The sequence below is a fragment of the Phycodurus eques genome, chromosome 8 (assembly GCF_024500275.1).
Source record: "Phycodurus eques isolate BA_2022a chromosome 8, UOR_Pequ_1.1, whole genome shotgun sequence".
Taxonomy (NCBI): domain Eukaryota; kingdom Metazoa; phylum Chordata; class Actinopteri; order Syngnathiformes; family Syngnathidae; genus Phycodurus; species Phycodurus eques.
Window position 1 is genome coordinate 8,430,330 of NC_084532.1, and position 25,060 is coordinate 8,455,389.

Consider the following 25,060-nt stretch of genomic DNA (forward strand, 5'->3'; position numbering starts at 1 on the left):
TACTCTTGAGACCTCCAATCTTAAAAATGATAAATTTACCACTCTTCTCCGGCGCTGTACCTGCAGGTTTCAAGATAGCTGTTATTCGATCCTTACTCAAAAGACCCAACCTCGACCCTAAGAGTCTTTGCAATTACAGGCCGGTGTCAAATCTCCCTTTTTTTCCCAAAAATTATTGAAAAAAATTGTAGTACAACAACTTAACGATCACATGGCCTTTAGCAATCTAGTTGAACTTTTTCCGTCCAGACTCAGGGCAGAGCTCTCTACTGAAACGGCCCTTGCAAAAGTGATGAACGCTCTTTTACTAGCTATGGATTTCAACACTCCATCAATACTATTATTACCCGACCTCAGCGCTGCCTTTGATACCGTCAATCACAATATAGTACTAGATCGCCTCGAAATGCGTATCAGTATTACCAGGGTTGGGCATTGGGTCATGAAACCTCTTAGCCAATGTGGCTAAACAATATAAAAATCTACTAGCCACACTTGTGTGTAATTACACACAAAATCATGTTTCTGTGGCTAAACCTTTAGCCACACTTAGCCAGCCCTCGTCACTGGGAAGTCGATAAGCTTTAACGATGTGGGCCCAATTAAAACTACCTCGTCATCAATCACGAGTATGGGTGAACGATATCGGAAAATCCTAAATTGTGAGGGTTTCTTTTAAACAAATATTGCCATTGCGATTTAGCATGCGATTTTTCAGGAGGAAGTTTTTATCTTCAGCATTATTCCCTAAACACAAGAAATAAATTATTCTATAGTATGACCAGCACAACATTGGATATACCCAACAAATAACTCTTTCCTGTAGGCAAGACCTAAATGTTATGATGAATTGATATGAAGAACAAATCTTCTTTTACTATGGAATTTTAAAAAGAAAAACCTTAAATCAGTCGAATATTGACTTATTAATTTAGCTTCATGCCAAGGACTTTATATAGAATTTTCTCAAATTCAAACTTTTTAGTTGAAGATTTTTTTCCAATATGTTGCTGATGGGCTATTACCCTCAGAATATGGGCATTTATTTCACCATGTTGCCACCCATGCAGTTCACACTCGTAGCTGGCTGCCACTTGCACCCTACAATCGCAAAAACAGGAGGAACATTTTAAAACTTGAGGAATTAAAACAAAAACAGGGCTTTTGTACTTTATGTGCAAACAAAAACAAGCAACACAGTATGGCAGGAACGATGGTGAAGGGACATTGATCATTTTGCATTCTTTGCAGTTCTGGCAGACTATATTTAGAAAATATTTGATCTGATCTAGTCTTATATTACAAAATAAAATTTATTCAATTTCATGACAGTGGGATCATATAGTGTTTTAAATAAAGCATTCTGCTAAAAATAATTTTCCTGGTCCATTTGAACAATTATGCACTGTATTACAAAATAACACACTCACGCCCATTTACGCAGTGTCCCTGAAAGCACCTCTCGCACTCACCAGCTGCTGTGCAAACACGAATGGCGGCATCAGCCGCACTGAATCGGTTGTTAAATACGGTGTTTATGATAAACGAAGACGCCAAGTATGATGGCTGAACACACTATATAGGAAGCCTTCATATGTTGGTATGAAGGCTTCCTAGATAGTGTGTTCACCCGGGTTGCAGCAGTCATACTCGCCGTCTTCGGTGGAGAGAAAGGTCCGTGTTAGAACCTTACACGTCACAGGGGCTCGCCTTGTATTACACTATGAAATGCTACCACACTTTTGCCATTTTCCATCTTTTGCTCTTGCATTTTTCCTATAAATTCAGCTTCGCCCTTCCCGTACCTGCAACCAAGCTTTGCTTCACTTCCGTCTTTTGGCGATGACATTGTCACTTCCGTCGAGCAGAGCGAACTATCTGTGATTTGCAGGTTTGCTTTTTAATGTGTATTATGAGGCGCAAAATGCGAATTTTGACTCACAAATAGCAACGCAAAACCGCTTAATTCGAGCCTTGCTTTAATTGGGGAACTGATAAAAGTCCTGTTTTGCCTCAAGTGCATCAATAGAAGTGCGATAAAATTGGTTTTTAATTATATATTATCTATTTATTAGAAAGTCAGGCGCTAATGTTGTAGTCCTGGTTGTTGCTGTTGTTTTTTGGTTGGGGGGGTATTGTCTGGCATGTTGGCAAACCCTTACCCTTCCTCTGGGATGGCTTGGACGACTGTGCGACATTCCCTGGGTGTGCAGATGACTTCAATATCATCTGGGGGAAATTCTATCAGATCTCTAAGGGGTCCTGACTCCACAATTGGAGGGTGAGTGATGAGGTACTCCTCGAAATCCACTGGTTCTACTGCCTCCGTGAGTGGAACCTGGAGAGCAACCAAAGGGATGAAAGGAATGAATTAGTTGAGAACAGTCAACCATCAACAACGTCATGACAATTTGAGTACTGGTATCGTGAAAAGTGCTATGCAAGTTAAATCTATTTTTACTGCTAATGCAAAGCATATATAGCAAAAACAACAACAGATCCAGAAATCTCTCCTATCTTTTCTTCTGCTATCTAAGAATCATCATCTAGAAATTCCAATCCATTATTTTATTATATATTTTAGTTATTGTCGTTGCTCATGGTAACCACGGTTTCATACATTTTGTTATTTTGTTCTTCTGCCATGTGTCAAGACATGTCAGGACAAAAAAGTATTTCTAAGTTAGAAAGGCCTGTCGTTCAATCAATTCATCAAAACATCATCATCAAAACAGTAGGAAGATGTAGAAATGAAAAGGAACCCTTCTTCCTCATCACTTTTTTTTTTATTGTTTCCAGTAGCACTTTTCTTTGAGTTCAATATGCTCCTGGAACAAACCTCTCTGTATGTGTTTTGTTTTGTTCTGTTCCATTTCTACGGCAGTAAACTATACTGAACTACTCTGTTGATTGCTGCCCACATAACATTACGTGTAAAAAAATAAAAAATAAAATAAAATAAAAAAGTGATAAAAAATTTGCCCATACGTATTATTGGCCATATTTACTTCCAAAATGGAAAATTACTGTTAATTGTTTGAAAATGCCCTCAAAAGTGATACATGATTCAAGGGTGTTTGTCTGTTAAATTTAAGACTCCAATCCAATCTATTTCCTTCTGTGTGTGAGACTGTGAGTTTCTCAGGGAGTTTAGTTTATACAGTCACAGTTCACATAAAAACCAAAGAACGTGAAAAGGGCCAGAATTTGCCAGTATTTTTTCTAAAGGCTGTTAAATTTGCAACCCTCTTTAACATATCCTCCCACAAACTGTAGAAACCTTGAATGTGGAATAAAAACTAGAAACGTACAGGCATATCAGATGTCAATAATGAACAGATATGCTTGGACTTCATATAACTATAGATAGGAATACAGCTATCAATTCATTATTTCCATGTGTGTAGAGTTACTGTACACATTCAGCAAACTCGAGAAATGCAGTGTGACCAGAAATCATATCATTGAGCTGAGCACAGCCCCATTAGCACTTTTTTTTAATGTTTCCGAAATACACATAATGGGCATGTGCATAAATAGAACAGTTATAGCTACGTATACATACATTTGCAAAACAGTACACTTTTTTAGCTAACAGAATTTTAAAACTAAAGCACAACCACTCTTAAAAACAGAGATAATTACTTTATATGTGAGTATTTAGGCTGGTTACAAAAAAATTTGGTTTAAACAGAAAGCAGCAGCAGATTATGTCTCCAAGTAAGGAGTGTTTTTTAAAAGTAGTTAAGCTTACGCACTGTGTTACTTGTTATGGTCCCAGTGTTGAGGTTCTTGAAGAGCTGTGGGGAGCCCCCATACTGACCGGCTATTTGCTTCCTGACCTCTGCTGCCACAGTCCTGCAAAGAAACAAAGCTTCATTAATTACAGTCAGTCAATATTAAGTTGAAGTAATGCGTCTAACTATATAAATATCCATCCATCCATTTTCCAAACCACTTATCCTCACTAGGATCGTGGGTGTGCTGGCGCCTAGCTCAGGTAACTTCGGGAGCATTTCGGGGTATCAGTGTCTTGCTCAAGGACACCACATCCGTGAGTCCGGGAGATGTTGGCGGATGGTCCAGTTGGGGTCTTTAACCTAGGTGCCCCACGTTGGCAGGCGATGATCTTAACCATTGGGCCACGGCTGCCCAATGGCTGCCTAAATGGCCTATTTTGAGTTCAAAATGACCCCGCCGAGGCACCCCGACAACCGGCCACCCAGCGGGCGTCGCAGGGACCCAATGCCACCACACCAGCCCCCCGCCCACCACCCCAGAGAGCCAGCCGCCCCGCCCCCAACCTGCAGGGCCCGTGATGCAGCCAGTCCCCACCGAGCCCAAGGGTGGGAGAGTGTCCCTTGTTTGTTGGAAATGAGGGCGGATAGGGGCACCCGACAAGGGAACGATAAGGGGGGGAACCCAAGGAGCAGCCCCGGGCCATGAGAGGTAAGCCCCAACACCAAGCAGTCATCCAGCCCGGGGGGCACGGCCTCGGGAGCACCGCCATGCAAGTAAGTGAGACCCACCTCCCCCCCTGTTACTATGACTGCCAGGTCCCTGACTAGCAGTCATTGGCCCTACCCGTGTATCAATGTTCTTGAAACATTTATGGTATTTAAGACCAATAGAAATAAATGGGAGTTTTGGTAGTTTGATGTCGTTGCAGTCTGTTTGTTCCAATTCTAGCCAAGAATCACACTCCTCACAGTGGTGCAACCAATTGATATTTGATAGGTATTGTAATTGGTTAGCTAAATAATAGTGTTTAAAGTTGGAAGCTTTATGACTGTATTTTCTATTGGTGATTTCACACAAACACGTTCTCCAAAAAGGCAATTTTCTTTTTTTCTGACAACAAACTCAATTCAACTGTCATTTTTGGGAAATCTAATAAGATGCTGGATGTTACATTCACAGCTATTGTTGTATGTGTGCTACTAAAGATGGTGAGGTTGATTACGCTCCTCCAGCCAAGTATATTTTATTGCAACCAGTAGAGGGACATTACTCCTAAAACTCACATTTACATCCAAATATTATATGCCAAGTATGTAAATTACGCATTTGGATAAAACTGGACAAGTACTAGGTGTATGCACGCATTGTACAGGTATGGATTGCAAATTACATCATTTTCAGTCTTTTCTGCAACTTTGTGACTTCTAAATAAAGACAACAAATCAACAAAAAGAAACAAAATTTCATTATGTACAGTATTAATCAGACCACACCACTCTACACAACAGCAAACCCAAAACATGTAATATTTTGTTGAAGCACTACTTGTGATGGTGTACAACTGTACACAGTCAATCGATATTCTCTGTTTCAAAAGGAGGCTTTTAACATACAGTTGAACTAAGTCTGTCTCCCCTACTATTTACAGATGCCCATATAATCAGGCAAATTTGACATCAGAACCAGATTTTGTGATATTCTTTCAAATTCAGCCAATATACATTTATCTAATTTGAACATAATTTGTTGTACGTTTACTGGGCCAGTGTACTATATATCAATATCTATTCAGATGATCCAGAATATGCATTTTACAGCTGTTATGATGATTATTATTATTGCTACTACTAGTATTATGATACATCAAATTTATATGGCGCTATTCTAAACACTCAAACACAGATGTTTTACATAACTTGTATCATCAACTCGAATTAATTTAACAAGGACAATCCCATTTAATGTGTAATAATGTGTTATTATTTAATGTGCACTATGTGCATTTGAGTGCTCATTTCTTCAGTTTGAGGTGAATCAGCAAAACACTAAAGGAAATGCATAACAAAACACTAAAGGAAATGCATAACAAAAACAAATCAAGGCTGTGTCTGCATCTAGTTTCAAGCCAATCAATATAACCACTTAACAATAACACAAAAGGACAATGCATAAAGTCCCCTCCAAAAGTATTGGAAAGGAAAAGTCAATTCCTTTGTTTTTGTTGTATACTGAAGACATTTGGGTTTCAGATTAAAAGATGAATATGAGACAAAGGTTCAGAATTCCATCTTTTATTTCATGGTATTTACATCGAAAAGTGTTAAATAAATCAGGACAGGGCACCTTTTGTTTGAAGCCACCCACTTTTTAAGTTAGCAAAAGTATTTGAAAATACATTATGAAATTAACTTTTAAGTGAATAACATTTAATATTTGGTGACATACACCCTTACTTGCAATAACTGCATCAACCCTGTGACCCATTGACTTCACCAGACTGTTGTATTCTTCATTTGAAATGCTTTTTCAGGCCTTTACTGTAGCCTCATTCAGTTCTTGTTTGTTTCTGGGGGTTTCTCCCTTCAGTCTCCTCTTCAGGAGGTGAAATGCATGCTCTATTGGGTTAAGCTCTGGTGATTGACTTGGCTAGTCTAAGACCTTCCACTTTTTCTCCCTAATGAAGTAATTTCTTGTGTTGGCTTGTTGCATGATGAAGTTTTTCCCATTAGTTTGGATGCAATTTTCTATAAATTGCTAGACAAAATGGTTTTGTAGACTTCAGAATTCATTCTGCTGCTACCATCATGAGTTGCATCAATAAAGAGTAGTGAGCCAGTTCCAGAAGCAGCCATGCAAGCCTAAACCATAACATTACCTCCACCACGCTTCATCTTTTGCAGTTTAAGCAGATCCTTTCTTTTTCCATACTTTGGCCTCTCCGTCACTTTGGTAGAGGTTAATCTTGGTCTCATCAGTCCGTAAAACTTTGTTCCAAAACTTTTGTGGCTCATCGCTGTACTTCTTTGCAAAATCCAATCTGGCCTTCCGATTCTTTTTGCTGATGGGTGGTTTGCATCTTCCTGTATGGCCTGTATATTTCTTCCCTCAAAGTCTTCTTCGAACAGTGGATTGTGTTCCAATACTTTTGCTCACTTGAAAAGTGGGTGGTTTCGAACAAAAGGTACTCTGTCCTGAGTTGTTTAACCCATCTAGATATAAATACCATGAAATAAAAGCTGGAACTCTGAACCTTTGTCTCATATTCATTAGACTTTACACCAATCTATCAGCTTGATCGGTATCGGCCGATGATTAGCATTTTATGCTGATTGGCTTCAATGAGTTAATTCGCCGATCCGATCAATGATGCCATTGACTGGCCCCAGACATTTACACTGCGTCGCCATCTTGTACAGTATATTTGAATCCAAAAGCTAGTTTATTGGTAGCCTTGTCCCATGTCTTTTGACCTAGTACTGTAAATATCTGACCACCAATAAAGTTTTTTTTTTTTAAAACATGGCGGCGGTGTGGGACAGACAACATGTCTGAGACAGACGACACGTAATGCGTGGATCAGACTACAAGACAAATTTGGTCTTTCACGATTGTACGATGTCAGACTACTGCAATAAAATCTTGTATTCCGATACCACCGCATCCAGTCTTTTACGATCACTGGGCTTTAGCTCGTCAACTCAAATGAAACCGGATACACTCGTTACCATGGCGACGACAACAACAATGGATCACGCCGCATGTATTATATGAACAAAATGGGGGAAAATGTGTGCTGGTGGTCACCGGTGCTCGGGAGAGGACTTTAATTCAAGGATTGGTTGAGGTATGTTCACGTACTTTTAATACGATACAGCTCGCAAGAAGGCAACAAAACGTTATGTAGCCTAGCAAGCTAGTGCTAGCACTAACGGTTGTACGTAAACATGCCAGCGTTCTGTCGAATCATGCTCTAAAGTTTTGGTGTGTGTGAAGTAATTTAATTACAATAAATTAATTTAATTATATTAAGTGAGCACCCATTATTTCTGTCATGTTGGTTTGACCCTACTGATTAGAAGACCTGAATAGAGAATACTTTTGAAGATACTTAGTATATTGTACACAAGTATAAACAGTAAATGAACAAGTCATTCAAATAGACACATTGCTCCATCTTGTGATCGATCACAGAGTTTTTTTAAACTCTGTGATTGGCCCCAAAAGTCCTGATCATGTAAAGCCTAAAATTCATTTTGATCTGAAATCCAAATGTCTTCAGTAAGCAACAAAAAAACAAATGAATTGACCTTGCCGTTCCAATACTTTTGGAGGGGATTGTAACTATCTCCGGCAAGACAGTTTAGCCAAACAATTAGGAGTGATCCTGACATGTAGATTGAAACAGGACACAAGGTCACAAACCATCCGAAACGATAATCATCTCAGGCAAAATCGATCAATTAAGACAGACTCTCCAAATACGACAGTTTATTTTGGCCTACAACTATACATTGCATTAAGGTTACTGATACTGAAGATTCAGCATCATGCTTGTTGAATTAAAAACAAACAATTCCTAGATAGATAGATAGATAGATAGATAGATAGATAGGATCAAATAAACCATTACGGGGAGGAGGGGGGGGGGGCATCTGACAGCACAGAGCCCATTGTTAAAGAGATTAGAGATCCATCGGAGGGGCGGGGATGAGATTGTGGTTTGATAGTCTGTAGACATATTCCTAGACCTACCGTATGACATATATTTGCACTGTCCGCCTCACTGTATGTTTGCTGAGATCAGTCCCTTTTGTAGCGATGACAACAGTGTGCTCCTTCATCAATGTAAGATACAAGAGCCAAGACAGCTAGCTGTTCAAACTAACGGTTTTAGTGTCACTCGTGCCATATGTAGCGCTGATCGCATAGACACTATCCAGTATGCCTTGTGCTCGATCACTTTACAATCATTCAAACAGGTTTGTACTATGTGTCTTTTTAAGACTTCATTCGGCTCTCTGTGAGTGGGCCTGAGCATCTTTGCGATACGGCTAACAAGCTAGCGGGGCTATGCTGGCGTCTGGGCCTCTTTCCATCAGGTTGCTCCGCGGTGGTCCGTCGCTGACCCACTTGAAAGCTTCAAAGAGTCCGTTTCGGACACGTTTTTACCTGCTTATCTTCTGGGCGAAGGCGCGGCGTTCAGCCATGGCGGTGGCCGCTCTATGTGCTTGAGCGAAATTCCCACCGAGGCAGCCAGCGAATTCCACTCACTCACTACGGCCAACGGGAAAACGGGAAAACTAGAGAATGGGAGCTTCACATCTTACCGTAATGGCTGTAATGGTGCACAATAGAACACGCCCACGCAAAATAACCAGTTTGCCGAACTTTTAGTTCAAATGTATTTCAATTGAATAGAAATAGTTTTGCTCTACGCTGGGAAAGATCTTCTTGTTTTTCCAAATTTCAGACAAGTTGACATATATATATAAATATAAATTTTAATATACAATATTTCAGAACAGAAACTTTATTTTCTCTTATATATACATACTCCGGATAATACATATAAGTAAGTATTTAACATACACACACACACACACACACATATATACTGTGAAAAATGGTGACGTGACGTGTTAAATAATATATATGAAGGGTTAGAAACCCTGTCATTTCTTTTGACCTGCAAAAACTCTATTTTTATTTATTCAAACAATTTTAATGTATTGCAGATTTTTAAGTACATTTTAACATACATTTCAGAGCTTTATTTTCTTTTATAAAAATATATATTTATACTACATACTATATTTAGGCAGCACGGTGGATGACTGGTTAGCACTACCTCACTGTTCTAAGGACTGGGGTTCAATCCCGCCTGTGTGGAGTTTGCATGTTCTTCCTATGCCTGCGTGGGTTTTCTCTGGGCACTCCGGTTTCCTCCCACATCCCAAAAACATGCATGGTAGGTTGATTGAAGACTAAATTACCCGTAGGTGTGAACGTGTGCACGAATGGTTGTTTGTTTATATGTGCCCTGCGCTTGGCTGGCGACCAGTTCAGGGTATACCCCGCCTCTGGCCTGAAGATTGCTGGGATAGGCTCCAGCAAGCCCACGACCCTCGTGAAGATAAGCGGAACGGAAGATGAATGAATATACTATATTTGTACTTTTATATATACATTCTCACTAAATATATTTCCAAAGGTACTATTCACATGAAATTTTCAACAACCCAAGTAATCCATACAAAGGACAAATAAGAACAGAAATTAAGTTGTGTGAAAACATGTGAAATGACACAGGGAAAAAGTATTGAACACATGAAGAAAAGGAGGTGCAAAAATGCATGGAAAGCCAAGACAACACCTAAAATCTATCAATAATCAAACAGCAATCCAGCCCCTTGTCAGTGCAAATGAATATCAGCTGGTTCAGTCCTAATTGATGACCTACAAAAAGGTCTCATTGCCAAGCAGTGAGTCAAGATATATCTCATGATGGGTAAGAGCAGAGAGCTGTCTCAAGACCATCGCAAACCAATTGTTGCAAAACATAATGGCATTCGTTACATATCTAAGCTTCTGAATGTTGCATTGAGCACGGTTGGGGCCATAATAGGTAAGTGAAAAGCCAATCATACCACCATAGATTTTCCTCGATCAGGTCCTCCTTTTGCTGAACAACATTTGGACAAGCCAGTTGAAAATATAGTCTGGTCTGATGAGACCAAAATGTAACTCTTTGGATGCCATTATGCACTCCACGTTTGGACGATAAATGGCACTGCACATCACCCGTAAAACACCATACCAACAATGAAGTTCGAAGGTGGGAACATGATTGTGTGGGGCTGCTTATCAGCAAATGGTACTGGTAAACTTCACACTATTGAAGCTAGGATGAATGGGCAAATCTACTGAGACAATTCTTGACAAAAATCTGCTACCACTCTGCTATCTACTACTTAGATGATGAAAATGAAACGAGGGTGGACATTTCATCAGGATAATGATCCAAAACACACTGCCAAGGAAACTCTCAATTGGTTTCAAAGAAAACAAATAAAGCTTCTAGAATGGCCCACCCAATCACCTGACTTGAATCCAATCGAAAATCTATGGAAAGACTCAAGGTCCATAAAAGAAGCTCACGGAACCTTCAAGATTTGAAGACTGTTTGTGTGGAGGAATAGGCCAAAATCACACCAGAGCAATGCATGTGACTAGTTTCTCCATACAGGAGGTGTCTTCAACCGCTCACTGCGATTTTGTACCAAGTATTAAATAAATACTAGTTAGTGTGTTCGATACTTTTTCCCTTTCTAGCATGAATTCCCTCCCCCACTATATAATGAAAAAGTGACTTCCTTCCATTTGGCTATGCTGCTCAGTTGTGAGTTAGCGTTGCTTAGCTTCCATAACAAGACCCATTTACCGCTGCAGCGTGCAGTTAGCAAGCTATCGATGGCTACAGTCCGAATTTGCGTCTTCGCTGGTTGACTCAATTTTACAGAACCAGCTCGTTGATGTTATTTAAGCTCCCAAAAAAATGAGGAAATAAAAAAGCGATGGATTGAGCACCTCATTGCTAGAGACAAATGTAAGGAATGACACATCTTGATGAACTGTCAAACTACTTGATGCTCAAATAAAATGAGACAAAAGGCCAATGTTGTTTGGTCAATTGAGTAAAATCCAGATGAAATCTTCAGTTGCTGAATCAGTCTCTTTCAAGTTGGGAAACTGGACATATTTTCAACATCTTGACAACTAACCTTTAACATGGAAAACATAGCATATATTCAAATGTCAAGAAATGCGCAATTAATATTATTACAAATGATAATAGCAAATACTCCCTCCACTGGCTAGTTGGTATACTGCTCGCTCTCTGTTAGAGTGGGAGTAAATTTATCAAATGTGACCCCAGAGAACTCTGCAAACATGTTAAAACGATCCAAAACTGTGGGGAACACAAGGAAGTTAAAACAAGAGGGAAAATGGGGGAAAGATAAGTTGTTGCATTGTCTAAAAACGCGTTGTTTTGGTACAGTAAATGGTCAAAAGCAAGTGCTGTGGAAGAATTTCATTATGGGTATAAGCACCGCCCACTCGGGTATGCGTTAGTACAAATCGAGCCTCCACAGACTTCCGTCGCCTTTTGTTTGTCGCAAACATCGCGAGATCAGCTGACCTACCCTCTGCTACTTCCTCAAAATGTAAACATTAGCTTTTGCCAGTCATATGTTTCACGGTACTGCAAGCTATGAGAGGCATAGAACTGATTACACACAATTCCTGGTCGTCAGAATGCGACATTACCTCGCGGAGCTTTTGAGTAAAAACACGCCTTGACCGAATTAAGGTAATGGCATTCTCAGAGTAAATGTGCGCGTTATAGTGGCATGAGTTTTGTTTCTTAGCGTTTGCGTGTTTGTTTGTTTGTTTGTTTTCCTAAACACGGCACTGTACACGGTCTACCAGCGTTTCTCTGAGGTGTTGGAATGGGTTATATCCCTCTGTGGTACAAATGGAGAATAAAGGGAGTGACGAGGTGGAAAAAATGAAGACCAAGTTCTTGTCCGTGTGGCACAATGTGAAGTACAGTAAGTGAGCTTGAGGTCAAAACACACACACACACACACACACACACACACACACACAGATCTGACAGTTTAATTCTGATTTGCTGTGAGACAACATGTTTTTCTTGACTAATGAACAATCTTTTGCTTGTCAATATATGTGTTTAAAGTACCTGGTGGCTGAGTTGTGTTTTTTAAACTGCAACTTGAGACAAACAGTGTAGTGTTCTGTGGTTATATACATTTTGAGACTGAGCCAAAGCACAAGGTGGCGGCTGTTGAACAGTAAGTGTGACTCAAGACTCAGTGTGTACTGTTGAATTTTTGCAAACCTTTTTTTTTTTTTTTTGTTCCTGCAAATTGTAAACCAAGCTGAGCCTGTGATACATTGTCTGTATTTTTTAAATATATTTTAGGTTGGGCTCTGAAGGCAAAGACCTCATTCAGCCGAAATTCCCCTGTGGTTCTTCTGGGAAAGTGTTACCATTTTAAGGCTGATGGTATAGTATGTTGCACAGCTTATGAACCTGTTTCTTTTTCAGTTTATTCTTCTTGCTTTGTAGGGTTGGCATTAGATTTTAATATTTCCTTGTGTTTTCAACAACTGTTAAGGAAAGTTCTTCGTAGCTAAAATGAAAATGTTCTCAGATGATCTAACATAACACATTGTGACAACTGATTGAAGAGATCACATGCATTATAACTTTGGAGTAACTGTGTACAGTATCATGATACACAACAGCAATATAGTTATATAGTTGCAGGGATCTCGTTTGATGTGTGTCCTGCATCTCAGACGCACAAAAATTAGCGGGGACGCATAAAGCACAATCAGTCTGCATCTTCAGACGCATGGCTTAGTACGCTGGCGTGGGGCTGGAAATCTGATGCATGATTATTATTTTTTTGGATGAGACAGAACTCTAGAGTGCGACTAATTTGGTCTCTTATGCGCCCAAATTTCTGAATGGTGCAGCAAAAAGCAAAAAAAAAAAAAAAAAGATACAGGTGCCCAGTCATTTGAGGAAGAAAAAACATTTCCGCGACTTGAAAGCAGACACACGATGGGTTTCATTGTGTCTCTAAACCAATCAGATAGCGAAGAGCGGGTACCTGTGTGTGTGTGTGTGCGCTTGCATGCGTGTGTGTGCACGCATGCGTTTGGCAATGGGGGCACTCGGGTTCACAAAGCTAAGTTTTCTGACGGCGAGCTGGTAGCTGCACAGTTAATGGAATTAGTTCCAAAGCCTAACGCCACCGCGATGATGTGAAAACATTTTGGATTCAAGCCACATGAACGCGGTCATTCTGCTAACACCAACTAGCTGGTATGTCAAATTTGTATGAATTCGCAACAAAGACAGCACAACTTAAAACCTCAAAGTGACAAAATAAATTTGAAACACAACCGTCCCACCCAATTTCTTCAGCTGGGAACAAAAAACATGGTGGGACATCTCTTGTTTTCTGTCAGCTTGCAATTATGGAACACTTTGCCTAATAGTGCAAATACAAACATGAATATGGCGCACGTTTGCTCACGTTTTATACAGTATAGAGTTACAATTGTAAAGAGATGTAGTTAATGAACGTGTTGACAAAGCAGCTTTTAAAGAAAGGCTGCAGACTTTTAAAACAGGATGCTTTGCTCTACTTGTGTTGTCATTAATGTTGCTACTTGGCACTTTTTCTTAACCAGATGGAAACTGGATTGGCAATATACGGCCTGTTAAGGCATTAATGACTCTTGATACTTCTGTGCCAAATTTTAATATTTGTAGAAGTGCAATTTTTGGGAACAGAGCCTCAGTCTGTTTTATTTATATATTGTTAATCTAAGATATTGTATTTATTGTTCAACATTACATTGTCAATGTTTATTATTCTTAGAATTATAATTAAAAGTGAATTGTCTTCAAAAGGATGTACTTGAATTATTCCCCTCTAATATCATTATATGAGTGGCATAAAAACATCAACAATACTATCGCTTGTCGTCGTAGTTTTTGGAAAATATATCGTCCTGAAAAATTAAACACACATAATATACTGAGAGAGAACAAGAGCACAGGAAAGCGCAAAATATTGTACAAACGGTATATGAAAAAAAATAGAGTAACACCTGTAATACAAATCTGCAATATAGAGGGACCGCAAAGCAAGAACCGTGATATAGCATAGGATTACTGTATCACTATTCCGTGATGATAAATTCCAGGGACTCAGTGTTCCTGGGTTTGGAGTCATTGCTTCCATGACATGGGCATCCTGGGCCTCACATAGTCTCAAGTGTAAAATGATCTATGAGTTGTATCAACTATTCTGTCTATTCAAAGATAATAATGTTCAGTTTTGATTGACAGTGCCCGAGGGGTATTCATTTACTAATATTTGTTATTATTGTTGTTGTAATTTGCAGTGGTGTACAACTGCACTGCACAGACTCGCACATGTAATTGATTCATATTTACCAAAATATCAAACACAGCTCTCATTGCTGTGAAGTACTGGTTGGTAAGATAGTGGGTCCACTGCAATGTATCATCCATTCATCCATTTTCTGTATCGTCTGTTTGCATTTGACATGAGTTATTATACAGTATAATAATAAGCATTAATTGGTTTGACAAGGTTACACACAGTTGGGTAAACCCAGCAGATAATTTCTAGATGACACCTTGACAAATAAGGTTTGGTCATCGGCCTGAGCCTTGTTTTCCCTAGATGATGACGATGTCTCAGAAGCCTGCTTGGAAGCGCCGGATAAGGACTCCGTCATGGGAAATATAGAGGATTTCCGGAGGGATTTTGCATCTCGTGTGTGGCTAACATATAGGGAAGAGTTTTCCCCTCTACCTGGCTCTCTTCTAACATCCGACTGTGGCTGGGGCTGCATGCTTCGGGCTGGACAGATGATGTTGGCTCAAGCACTTATTCTGCACTTCTTGGGCAGAGGTAAGTTGTTTTATCGTACCTAATTCCCTCTACTGACTCCTTTTAATGTTTTTCCTTGCTCGGAACTGGACATAGTGGTAAATCACTTTCTACAAAAAAATATAGAATTTTAAGGAATTTAAAAAAGTACAGTATATTCAGAGGTGTGTAATAATGAGCTATATTTACCCCACTGCATTTGGTTCACTGTCTTTCTGGATGAATTGTAGTTGTCAAAGAGGTATTAATGCAACATATTTTTTACTTTAGTATTTTATTTTTTATTTTTTTTTGAAGAAACGCTACTTTAACTCCGTTATATTAAGCTACATTCTGCTCGGTACGTGTAGTTTTATCAACAGGTATTCATTATTACGAGCGCAGTCTGTTTTGCTTTGTGTATTTCACCAATCCAACATAACAACTTGTGACGTTTAACTCCATCCATCCATCCATTTTCTTTACCGCTTATCCTCACTAGGGTCGTGGGCTGCTGGAGCCTTTTCCAGCTATCTTCGGGCGGGAGGCGGGGTACACCCTGAACCGGTCGCCAGCCAATCGCAGGGCACATAGAAACAAACAACCATTTGCACTCACATTCACGCCCACGGGCAATTTAGAGTCTTCAATTAACCTACCATGCATGCGTTTGGGATGTGGGAGGAAACCGAAGCGCCCGGAGAAAACCCACGCAGGCACGGGGAGAACATGCAAACTCCACACAGGCGGGGGCCGGGATTTGAACTCCGGTCCCCAGAACTGTTAGGCAGATGTGCTAACCAGTCGTCACATGGCCTCACGTGATCTCCACAGCTTCCTTTTTTAGTTACAAAGATTTTTTACGATGCTTGGATTGTTTTCTTCCAATACATCCTGACAACATTGTATTGTGAGTTACTCAGCCATTCCCACCCAACATGCATCAGTCCTGTTATTGAATACTGCTCCAGGGTGCTTAGTGCTCAGGGTAGCTATTCTGCCTCTCAACAAAAGTCAGATAGGATAGGCTCCAGCGTCCATTTGAGCCCGAACAGGGATAAGCAGTATTCCAAATGGATGGAGTGACAGATCTGAGACACTATTTTTCTTTCGGGATTCTCACCTGGAATCGGAAAGCTCTCCCATTCGGTATTTGAATGAATTCTTTACCACTTTGTCTGATCTATTGACTCCTAAGTGTCCTCGACTTTATGAGTCCTCATAACGAGATGGCATGCCATTTTAATGCGGTCATTTAGAAAACAGTATTTATAACGGGCTCTTCTCTCTGTTGTAAAATATGCCATCAATGAAATATTTCTCAGTGAAATGACGAATGGCCTTTTAAGGATATTTATTGATCAATTTCACTTTGATTCTCTTTGGATCAAGGTCAAATTGTTAATGCTTTAAATTTGACTCTTCCATTTTATATCCTGGAACAATTCCATTTTCTCTACATTAATCTCCACCCTGTTTGTAAGGAGAAGATGCAATTAAAGTGAAACACCGTGTCATTCAAATGTGTAATTAGATACCTTTTTGGTTCTCTGGATTGCTCAAGGTTCATATAAAGTTCTGAAATACTATATTTTTAATGGTGAAGTTAAATATATAACTTGAAAGTTCAGGATCAGGAAGCTCTCACAAAGACCTGGTCAAATTATTACCTCTCATTACTTTTCATAATTAATACCTATATAGCAGACAGAGGAAAAGAAGACCTTGAGTTTTATGTATACATTTTATGAATTTTCTCATTTTTAAGCTAGTCACTCCATAACTCATGTTAGAACCGAAGTACGCCAGTCCCAAATGCTATACATAAACAAATTATATCATTAATGGCAACATGAAACAACATTTGTGAACAAAAAATATGGCATATTCCTTTATCGGGTAATCTGACAAAGACATTCACATGATGTATTTCATGATTTCCTTTAAGATTGGATGTGGTCAGAGGCACTACAGCTCCAGCGTTTGGACGCCGAGACATGGACCACCACTGCAGCCAAGCGCCTGGTCGAATTCCTGGGAGCCTCGCTACAGGGCACCTTCAACAGGCCCTCCAATCCTGAATCATCAGCCATACATCAGGCTCAGGCTCCAGGGTCAGCAGAGGAGGCAGATGCCCACTTAAAAGAAATGTACCACCGGACACTGGTTTCATGGTTTGGGGACAACTCCTTTGCTCACCTGGGTCTGCACAGACTGGTACATTTAGGCCTGACATTGGGGAAACAGGCCGGGGACTGGTATGGACCTGCTGCTGTCGCGCACATTCTCAAGTAAGTTGATAGCGTTAAGGGAAAAAAAATCAGTTCATAGTTAGATGCACACTTTAACAATTTTTGCAAGAGTAAATGGGTGTCATAATGTGGCCCCTTATTTAAAAGGATAATTCAAGATACTTTATTGTTGAAGATACTTTAGTGTTTAAATGTTTAATAGTCAATAAATAGCAACACTTACATATCAATCCTGAATACCAACTGCTAAGATAACAGCTAACTGTTAAATTTCACATGCAAACTATGGGTATTGGGCGGCACGGTGGATGACTGGTCAGCCCACCCGCCTCACAGTTCTGAGGACCTGGGTCCAAGATCTGCGCTCGCTTGTGTGGGGTTTGCATGTTCTCCCCGTGCCTGCATGGGTTTACTCTGGGTACTCCGGTTTCCTCCCACATCCCAAAAACATGCACGGTTGGTAAATTGAAGACTTAAATTGTCCGTAGGTATAAATGTGAGTGCGAATGGTTGTTTGTTCGTATGTGCCCTGCAATTGGCTGGTAACCACTTCAGGGTGTACCCCGCCTCCCGCTCACAGTTAGCTGGGTTAAGCTCCAGCATGCCCGCGACCCGAGTGAGGATAAGCGGTGGAGAAAATAGATGGATGGACTTTGGGTATTGCTCACTCTCCAACTCTCTCTGTATCCCCCTATTCTTGTAGGAAGGCTATGGATGAAGTGAAGGACTCTGCCTTAGCTGGTATAACTGCTTATGTCTCCCAGGATTGTACAGGTACAGTATGAAAAATGGCCTTGCTTTTGACAAAATACAATGGGCACTTTGCCAGAATTGGTGCTACTTTTTACACCATTTCTACTTGCCTTCAGAGACGCTGTGAAGCTGCTGAGCGTGGTCAAAGTGTCATTGTATTTATTTATATAAAAAAAATGAAAAACTCTTTAGTCTTTCCTAACCTGAAGTAGCGTGCGTGCGTGTATGTGTATATATATTATATAACGCCCAGTTAGGTACTGTTAGAGAGGTATTCTTTTAACAATGTTTATTTTTGTGGCTATAATTTGCAGTAGTTAATTGCACTGTATTATACTGAGAGGGTCTTTTTAAAATTTTATTTCTGTAACATATTTACCCACAAGTACAATTTACAAAGTAGAGCCCAACCGATTAATTGTCAGGCCGATAGCGTATCACTGATAAATCGACATCTGTCAATATGTAACTGATGCAATCATAGCAATGTGATAAGAGGCCGCCATCTTGGTGGAATTTCCTAAAAAAGAAAAACCACGGAATGAGAATTTCTAATGCCTCTAAATTCTTTCATCACAAATAAATTCACGAAAAAACAATTGATGACTAAAGTACATGACCTGCAGCCCAATCTCTTTTGACAAATAATGTTAAATTTGCGTAATTTAAGTTCTATTTTTTTAGGGCAAGAAGTGACACAGAAACGTCAAGGTAATTTTTAGGAGGTCAGCTCAGAGAGCACTGGAATTTTGGCCCACATTAGCTTAATGATGGATAGTTTTGACTAAAACTCATCAACTAATTGGGGAAGGTGTTCACTAAGTAGCAGACGAAACAAAAACATTGGTTCTGGTTGTGGAAATTCGTACGAGGATGCCAAATATGTCATAAAATGTGGCTTTACTGGGTCAGCGCTGACATTCCATGCCGGTTCAGTATATTCCCTTAAACTCGTAGCAACTGTTAATATCCAAAAGTGCTTTCGCAAGCAGATGTGTGTGCGGCACATTCACTTTGTTCATATATCCTTGGGTCAGGTTGAATGAAAAAAATAAAAGAAACACGGATTCCCTTAAATTATGAGTGATACCACAGTTTATTGTATGCTTTCCTCTTCCAATAGCCAAGCACAAAACCCTCTTTTAAATACAGAAAATAAGATGCGTCGGTCGTGGCCACCCCACGATCGCTACTTGAAGCCACTACGACAAAAAGAAAACAGACGAGAATGTTGTCCTGGTGTAGTTTTCCTTGCTTGTGGTTTTTAGTAAATTGTCAACAATTGTGTAGTCTTGTACTTTTGACCGAAGAATGAGTGATCGTGAACTAATGTCATCAAGTAGCTATGCATGAGACTATCGGAATCGTGAATTTGCTTGAATAATACAACTCGCGTCATTCAGCGAAATATTCGGTATGTCTTGAGTAATCTTTTGAACAATGCAGTCATTTTGCGTGGCGATAGACACACCCTATGAATCCATGCTTAATCCTTAAAAACCGTCAGTGCTTGGACGTTGACTCACTTTTAAATAATCGACTATATATATACTGTATTATCTACTCAAGATAACAGCTTTAAATATACACAGCCTTTTGCATTATACATTCCTAAATGCAAATGCAAATTTTTGACCATTTATAAGGGCTATTTCCCAAGATATTGTTGTAAAGTTACGAAAGACTATCTTCGTGGAAGTAATGAAGTTATACTGTTTTACTCTAATTTGGGGATTTTAGTCCAGATTGTCAATTTCTCTGGAACCATCATCAGATTTTCCAAATTCTTGCTGCGCTGTACTCAGGTTGAAGTGGCCATTTCAACCAGACTTTGCATTTTGACCTATTGTCATTTATGGGAAATCTTGTCACATTGCTAATATTGCTGTGGCTTTGTAAAAGTCAAGGAGAGCGTTCTAGTTTTTTTCACTTAAGTTTTTAGAGAGCATCACGTTGGGTTTTAAAATCGTGTAAGTTGCATCTTTGTGAAATAAACCAAGATGTATATGCAACTGGTAATTGCCATGTCCAGCATTATCTAGTAAAAGAGTTTTGTAAAATAACTTTGTGTGATAAACAAAGATATATGCAACTGTTAATTCAAATGTCTCCTATTATTTAAGATTGTTATACAGTATTTTAAAGTTGTGTAAATTATCTTTGTGAGATAACAATTTATGCAACTGTTAATTCCCATCTCTTCTATTATAGATTATAAGATGATACATTTTACAGTTTAACTCATGTTGACAGTGTCACTAATGAAGGTTCTCCTTTTTATTTAGTAGCGTTGTGCTTCTTTGGCTTGAATTGTATTTGGGTATTATAAGAATTTGTGTTCATGTACAGTATATACTGTATATCCTGTGTATAATGTTCTTTTTTCATATATCGTCTGATACAGTATCAGTTATCGGCCAATATTGGTATTGGCCCCAAAAATCTCATATCGGCCAGGCTCTATTAGACAAACTTTTCAGTATAATGAAGTATGGTACAGTTTTTCAGCACTGCAAACCACAGCTATTGTTGAACTGTTGTTAAATTACTGACTGTCAAGTATTTTTGATACAGCGCTTGCACTGGCTCTCATTAGATTAGGCAGGTGGGCGTATGTTTGTCTGTTGTGACCGGTCAGTGTTTGTTGTGTATTGTAGAATGTCTTTGTGTGTCACTACAAAACTATTGTAATGTTTGCCCTATTGATCCTCTCTAGTGTACAGCGCTGATGTGATTGACAGCCACAGGGCACCCAAAGCTGGGTGGCCGTCGGCTGGTAAAGCAGATGACCTGCCCCCTCACCAAAAAGAACAATCAGCATCTGCGTTCACCCTGCCAGACAGTCAAGCTGTTATCATTCTAATCCCTGTACGACTGGGAGGGGAAAAGATCAACCCCGAGTATTTTAACTTTGCAAAGGTGAGCTATACATACATGTACATATTGTAGATTGGGGTTTCATTTTAGGTCATGAATGCCCATAATATCGGGGAAGAGAGGCCAGTGCATGCAGGAGTAAAATGAAGCTCGAATAACTATTAATCAATTCTATAGTAGTTGTTTTGTCAATAAAGGATGATGATAAGGAAAAAAAAAACTTTTGTTATACCTGTGTTTTCTTCATTACATAGAGAATACTAAGTCTGGAGTACTGCATTGGCATCATTGGAGGGGAGCCCAAGCAAGCCTGCTACTTTGTAGGATTTCAAGGTGAGCGTTTGCTCAATGTAAAAGAAAAACTGAGCGAGAGAGAGAGAGGTTGGTATGAATAGCAGGTTGTTTTGCATATTATACCTTTTCTTATATGAGACTATAAAGCAAGTTAATATATTCCTGTTTGCACATGGAATATGCAGAGAGGAAGCAAGTGAAGCAGGGCTTCCTTTATTCCCTCTGACCCATCAAAGCCTCAGCCATTTATCACAAGTAAACCTCCCAAGTTGTGGGAAGTAATTGATTTCCATAGGAGGCATGCATTAAATTTCTTCCAGACCCCAAAGTGAGCCACTCTTCATCACCTTCAGGAGCTGGGAGGAACCTTCAGTTGTACATCTTGGCAGTCAATATTTACGCATTTACATTTTCGCAATGTGATATACAGTGTTGAATGATGTCTAAATGACAAGCAATACATTCTTTCTGCCAAGGCACAGTTCACCTCTGCATTCATCATATGCAAATGGTCGCATATAATTGCATGTTTTTAAAAGTAATCCTCACGCCAGCAGACCCCCCCCCCCAACACATGCTCAAAATTAAATGAAAAGCTTTTTTGTGGGTGTTAAGAATATGCTTGTAGAAACTCATTTGATTATGCAGAATTTTATCCCCCAGTGGTAGATATTAAAAAGCAGTAACTTTGTGGGAAGCATATTCGATTCAACAGAACAGCATGCAGGTGACTTTGAGCGACCCTCCATAGAAATTGGTGGGAGGGGCTTTTTTGTAATGATCCAATGTTTTTAAATAACTTGTCTTATGTTTTGTCCTTGCAGATGACAGCTTGATTTACATGGACCCTCATTACTGTCAGTCTTTTGTGGATGTCAGCACCAGCGATTTCCCTCTCCAGGTAATGGGAAACTACACTAAGGAGCTGAATAGAAGCCTAGTAATGGGAATGATTTGAATGTAATCATTCCTGTTAGTACTTAATGGTATGAATCTTAAAGCAGACCATCACTCAATTACAGTACATCTGCTAATTTACACACACTAGCTACTTCATTAGATACACTTGTTTTATTGAAAACATTCTGAAACTAATTGCTAATTTTGTATACTTTATCAACTTCTTTTTCTCATTATTAGTATTATTTTTACTACAACCTAAATTTTACCTAATTATCCATTGGGTGTTTCTAAAGTACATGAAGAAAATGCTCGTAATATTTTTAAGGATAGCGCAGTGGTTAGCACATCTGCCAAACATTTCTGAGGTTTGTTCAAATCTGTCCCGAGGTACTCTCGTTTTTTTTTTTCCACATTCCAAAGACATGCTTTTTAGATATCTGGAGACTCAAAATTATCCGTAGCTGTGAATGTAAATGTGGATGGTTTTGTGCCCTGTGATTGGCAACCAGTCGAGGGTGCACCCCACTTCTTGCCCAAAGTCAGCTGGGAGAGGCTCCAGCACACCCACGACCGTAATGAGGATAAGCAGTACAGAAGATGGATGGATGGATATATTTGAAACTTTATGAGAGGGGTAAACTATTAAAGACCCTGTTAAATTAAAATTGATTGAAGTCAAAATGATGCATTATTAGCTAAGGAACTATTTTGATCCTGCTTTTATGTTGGATCTGATTAGATTTTAAATATGTGCTTCATGTTGAGATTACATGCTACTCACATATGTGAAGCAAACACAGCAACAGGACAAATGCTTACAAGATTGGCACACATCTCAATATACAAACTTAGTTTCATGCGGTTTTTTTTTATACAGTACACAACACAACAGTGTTGTGCTGTAAATGTGTTGACACCGTGACAGCAGATAAATAGGATTTCATCGCATATATTTGGTCCTGCAGCTTGAGGAATATTTGAAAGATGTACTCTGTCTTCTTTTGTCTAGTCCTATCACTGCCCCTCACCAAAGAAGATGCCTTTCACTAGGATGGATCCAAGCTGCACCATTGGATTTTACTCCAGAAGTGTCCAAGACTATGAGAAAATCACCCAAGAGCTGTCTCAGGTGAGAAGCCATTCAACTATTTCAAAATTATTATATTGTCATTCCTAAATATGAATGGTTTACCCATTCACAGTCATTCTCAAGTTAGCCACTAGGTGTCAGCATTGAGCCATGTATCTTGTCCTGTCCGATCCTGTCGGTTAAGAAAGTCGGGAGCTCCAAAAGAATCCTCCATCCCTTTATTTGATGTTCACTCTCTATATATTAAAAAAAAAAAAAAGTTTCCATGTCTGGGTAAATAAACGTCAGAATAATCAAAATTGCATTATAAGCCACCTAAAGTAACTTCACAAGGATAGCGAGATAATTTTTTTCTTTCCAGTTGGGAAGAAAGTGTGCAGTATTTTGTAACATGAACACCTTGGAAACATTGACCTGTTGTGGTTTCAGGTTCTGCAGCCATCAGCAAGCGACAAATACCCAGCGTTCACTATTGTGCAAGGTCATGGTAGAGATTACGACCTGTCGACCCTAGAAAAGAGAGAATGGCCCTTCATCCGTGACCCAAGGAGGACAATCACCACTGCTGGGGACTTTGTGCTTCTTTGACAGAACAGTTTATATCAGTGAACATGGAACTTGCCCTCAAGCCTTGGTTTAGACAGATGACATTAAACCTTTTAAAACTGGATGTCCCTGAAAACACTTTCTTTTCACCGATTGGTGAACAGCTGGATTTCAACAGTATAAGTTTGCTAAAATACTTTGGTTTGTCACAGGACATTTTTAGAGCTCTACTGAATTATCTGACCTATTTTTAAACTAAACTGCAGAAGAGGAAGATGGTTGAAGTGCACACTTGTTATATTATTTTATTTTTGCCAGCAGACATTTCGGTGTTATGATAGAATAACTATAGTTCAGTACCTTCACAGTTACACCAGCTTGTAAAATAAAGAAAATTAAGTTTCAGTCCCTGCAGTATTTATACAACTTGTGTTTGTCATGATTTGTATTGGACTGAAAGGAATATGATTAAATAGGCTTGAGTTATGCCAATTAACATTTCCAAGCCCTCTCCAAAAGCATCTCAGCTAATATGATGCACATTTTCAGCCACAAGAAAACAATTTACCATATTTGGGGGGGGCAATCCTTTACTTTTTCTATCGTGTTACACTGGAGCTTTCTTATATGCTGTTTTGCATTTGCATGGTTTAGATTTGTATTAAACAATATTAATTTAGAAATGTTTAATAAATATTTTTATTCAAAATTTATTTTTTTTTGAATAAAAATTTTGAATAAATATTTTTTTCAGTGAAAGTGACTAGTGTTTAGAGTTTGTCAAGTGCTATGTGTTATAACTCACCAATCATTCATTGTTAAAAAAAAAGTGTGAATCTAAAGTTTAAAAATACCTTGTACTGCAGCTGAAGTATCAAAAGATGATACTAGAGATTGTTTGCATATGTATATACATTTGAAACATTTTGTTATTGTTTTTGAAAAAAATAACAATACTGCTCTTTCAGTGCATGCTGTAAATAAAAGCACAAACGGCTCTGCTAAAAAAAAACAAAAAAAACACCTTCAGTCATTTTTAAGTATGCCACACTAACTTAACCATGTACACTAATTCTCATATATAGTGAACAAACCTATTG

At 39.1% G+C, this 25,060-nt stretch overlaps 2 protein-coding genes across 22 annotated transcripts in view; one reads left to right on the top strand and one right to left on the bottom strand.

Moving 5' to 3' along the window:
* Window positions 1–9,041, bottom strand: part of dock7 (dedicator of cytokinesis 7) — a 92,493-nt gene extending 83,452 nt beyond the window's left edge. For all 17 annotated transcript variants that reach the window (XM_061684905.1, XM_061684903.1, XM_061684900.1 and 14 more), the window contains exons 1-3: window positions 8,911–9,041; window positions 3,759–3,858; window positions 2,163–2,338 (exon numbers count right to left, since the gene is read on the bottom strand). In XM_061684905.1, coding sequence (XP_061540889.1) covers window positions 2,163–2,338; window positions 3,759–3,858; window positions 8,911–8,948 — 314 coding nt within the window. In that variant the 5' untranslated portion in view covers window positions 8,949–9,041. The remainder of the gene's footprint in view (window positions 1–2,162; window positions 2,339–3,758; window positions 3,859–8,910) is intronic.
* Window positions 9,042–11,923: 2,882 nt separating this feature from the next.
* Window positions 11,924–24,719, top strand: atg4c (autophagy related 4C, cysteine peptidase). Of its 5 annotated transcripts, XM_061683986.1 has the most exons (11): window positions 11,924–12,112; window positions 12,232–12,353; window positions 12,749–12,832; window positions 15,057–15,287; window positions 17,194–17,536; window positions 18,201–18,271; window positions 20,967–21,169; window positions 21,382–21,460; window positions 22,246–22,322; window positions 23,334–23,453; window positions 23,844–24,719. In XM_061683986.1, the coding sequence occupies exons 2-11, from the start codon at window positions 12,278–12,280 to the stop codon at window positions 24,000–24,002; spliced, it is 1,443 nt and encodes a 480-aa protein (XP_061539970.1). In that variant the 5' UTR covers window positions 11,924–12,112; window positions 12,232–12,277; the 3' UTR covers window positions 24,003–24,719. The 5 variants fall into 5 exon arrangements, with proteins under 5 accessions (XP_061539970.1, XP_061539969.1, XP_061539971.1 ...); XM_061683985.1 differs by having other exon boundaries at window positions 11,924–12,353; XM_061683987.1 differs by lacking the exon at window positions 12,749–12,832 and having other exon boundaries at window positions 11,924–12,353.
* Window positions 24,720–25,060: the final 341 nt, after the last annotated feature.

Bases quoted from the DNA above. Each gene is read 5' to 3' on its own strand.
- atg4c (XM_061683985.1), top strand. From the start codon at position 12,278: ATGGAGAATAAAGGGAGTGACGAGGTGGAAAAAATGAAGACCAAGTTC. The intron at 15,288-17,193 runs GTAAGTTGTTTT...ATTTCCTTTAAG, and splicing joins TCTGCACTTCTTGGGCAGAG to ATTGGATGTGGTCAGAGGCA. The intron at 21,461-22,245 runs GTGAGCGTTTGC...TTGTCCTTGCAG, and splicing joins CTACTTTGTAGGATTTCAAG to ATGACAGCTTGATTTACATG.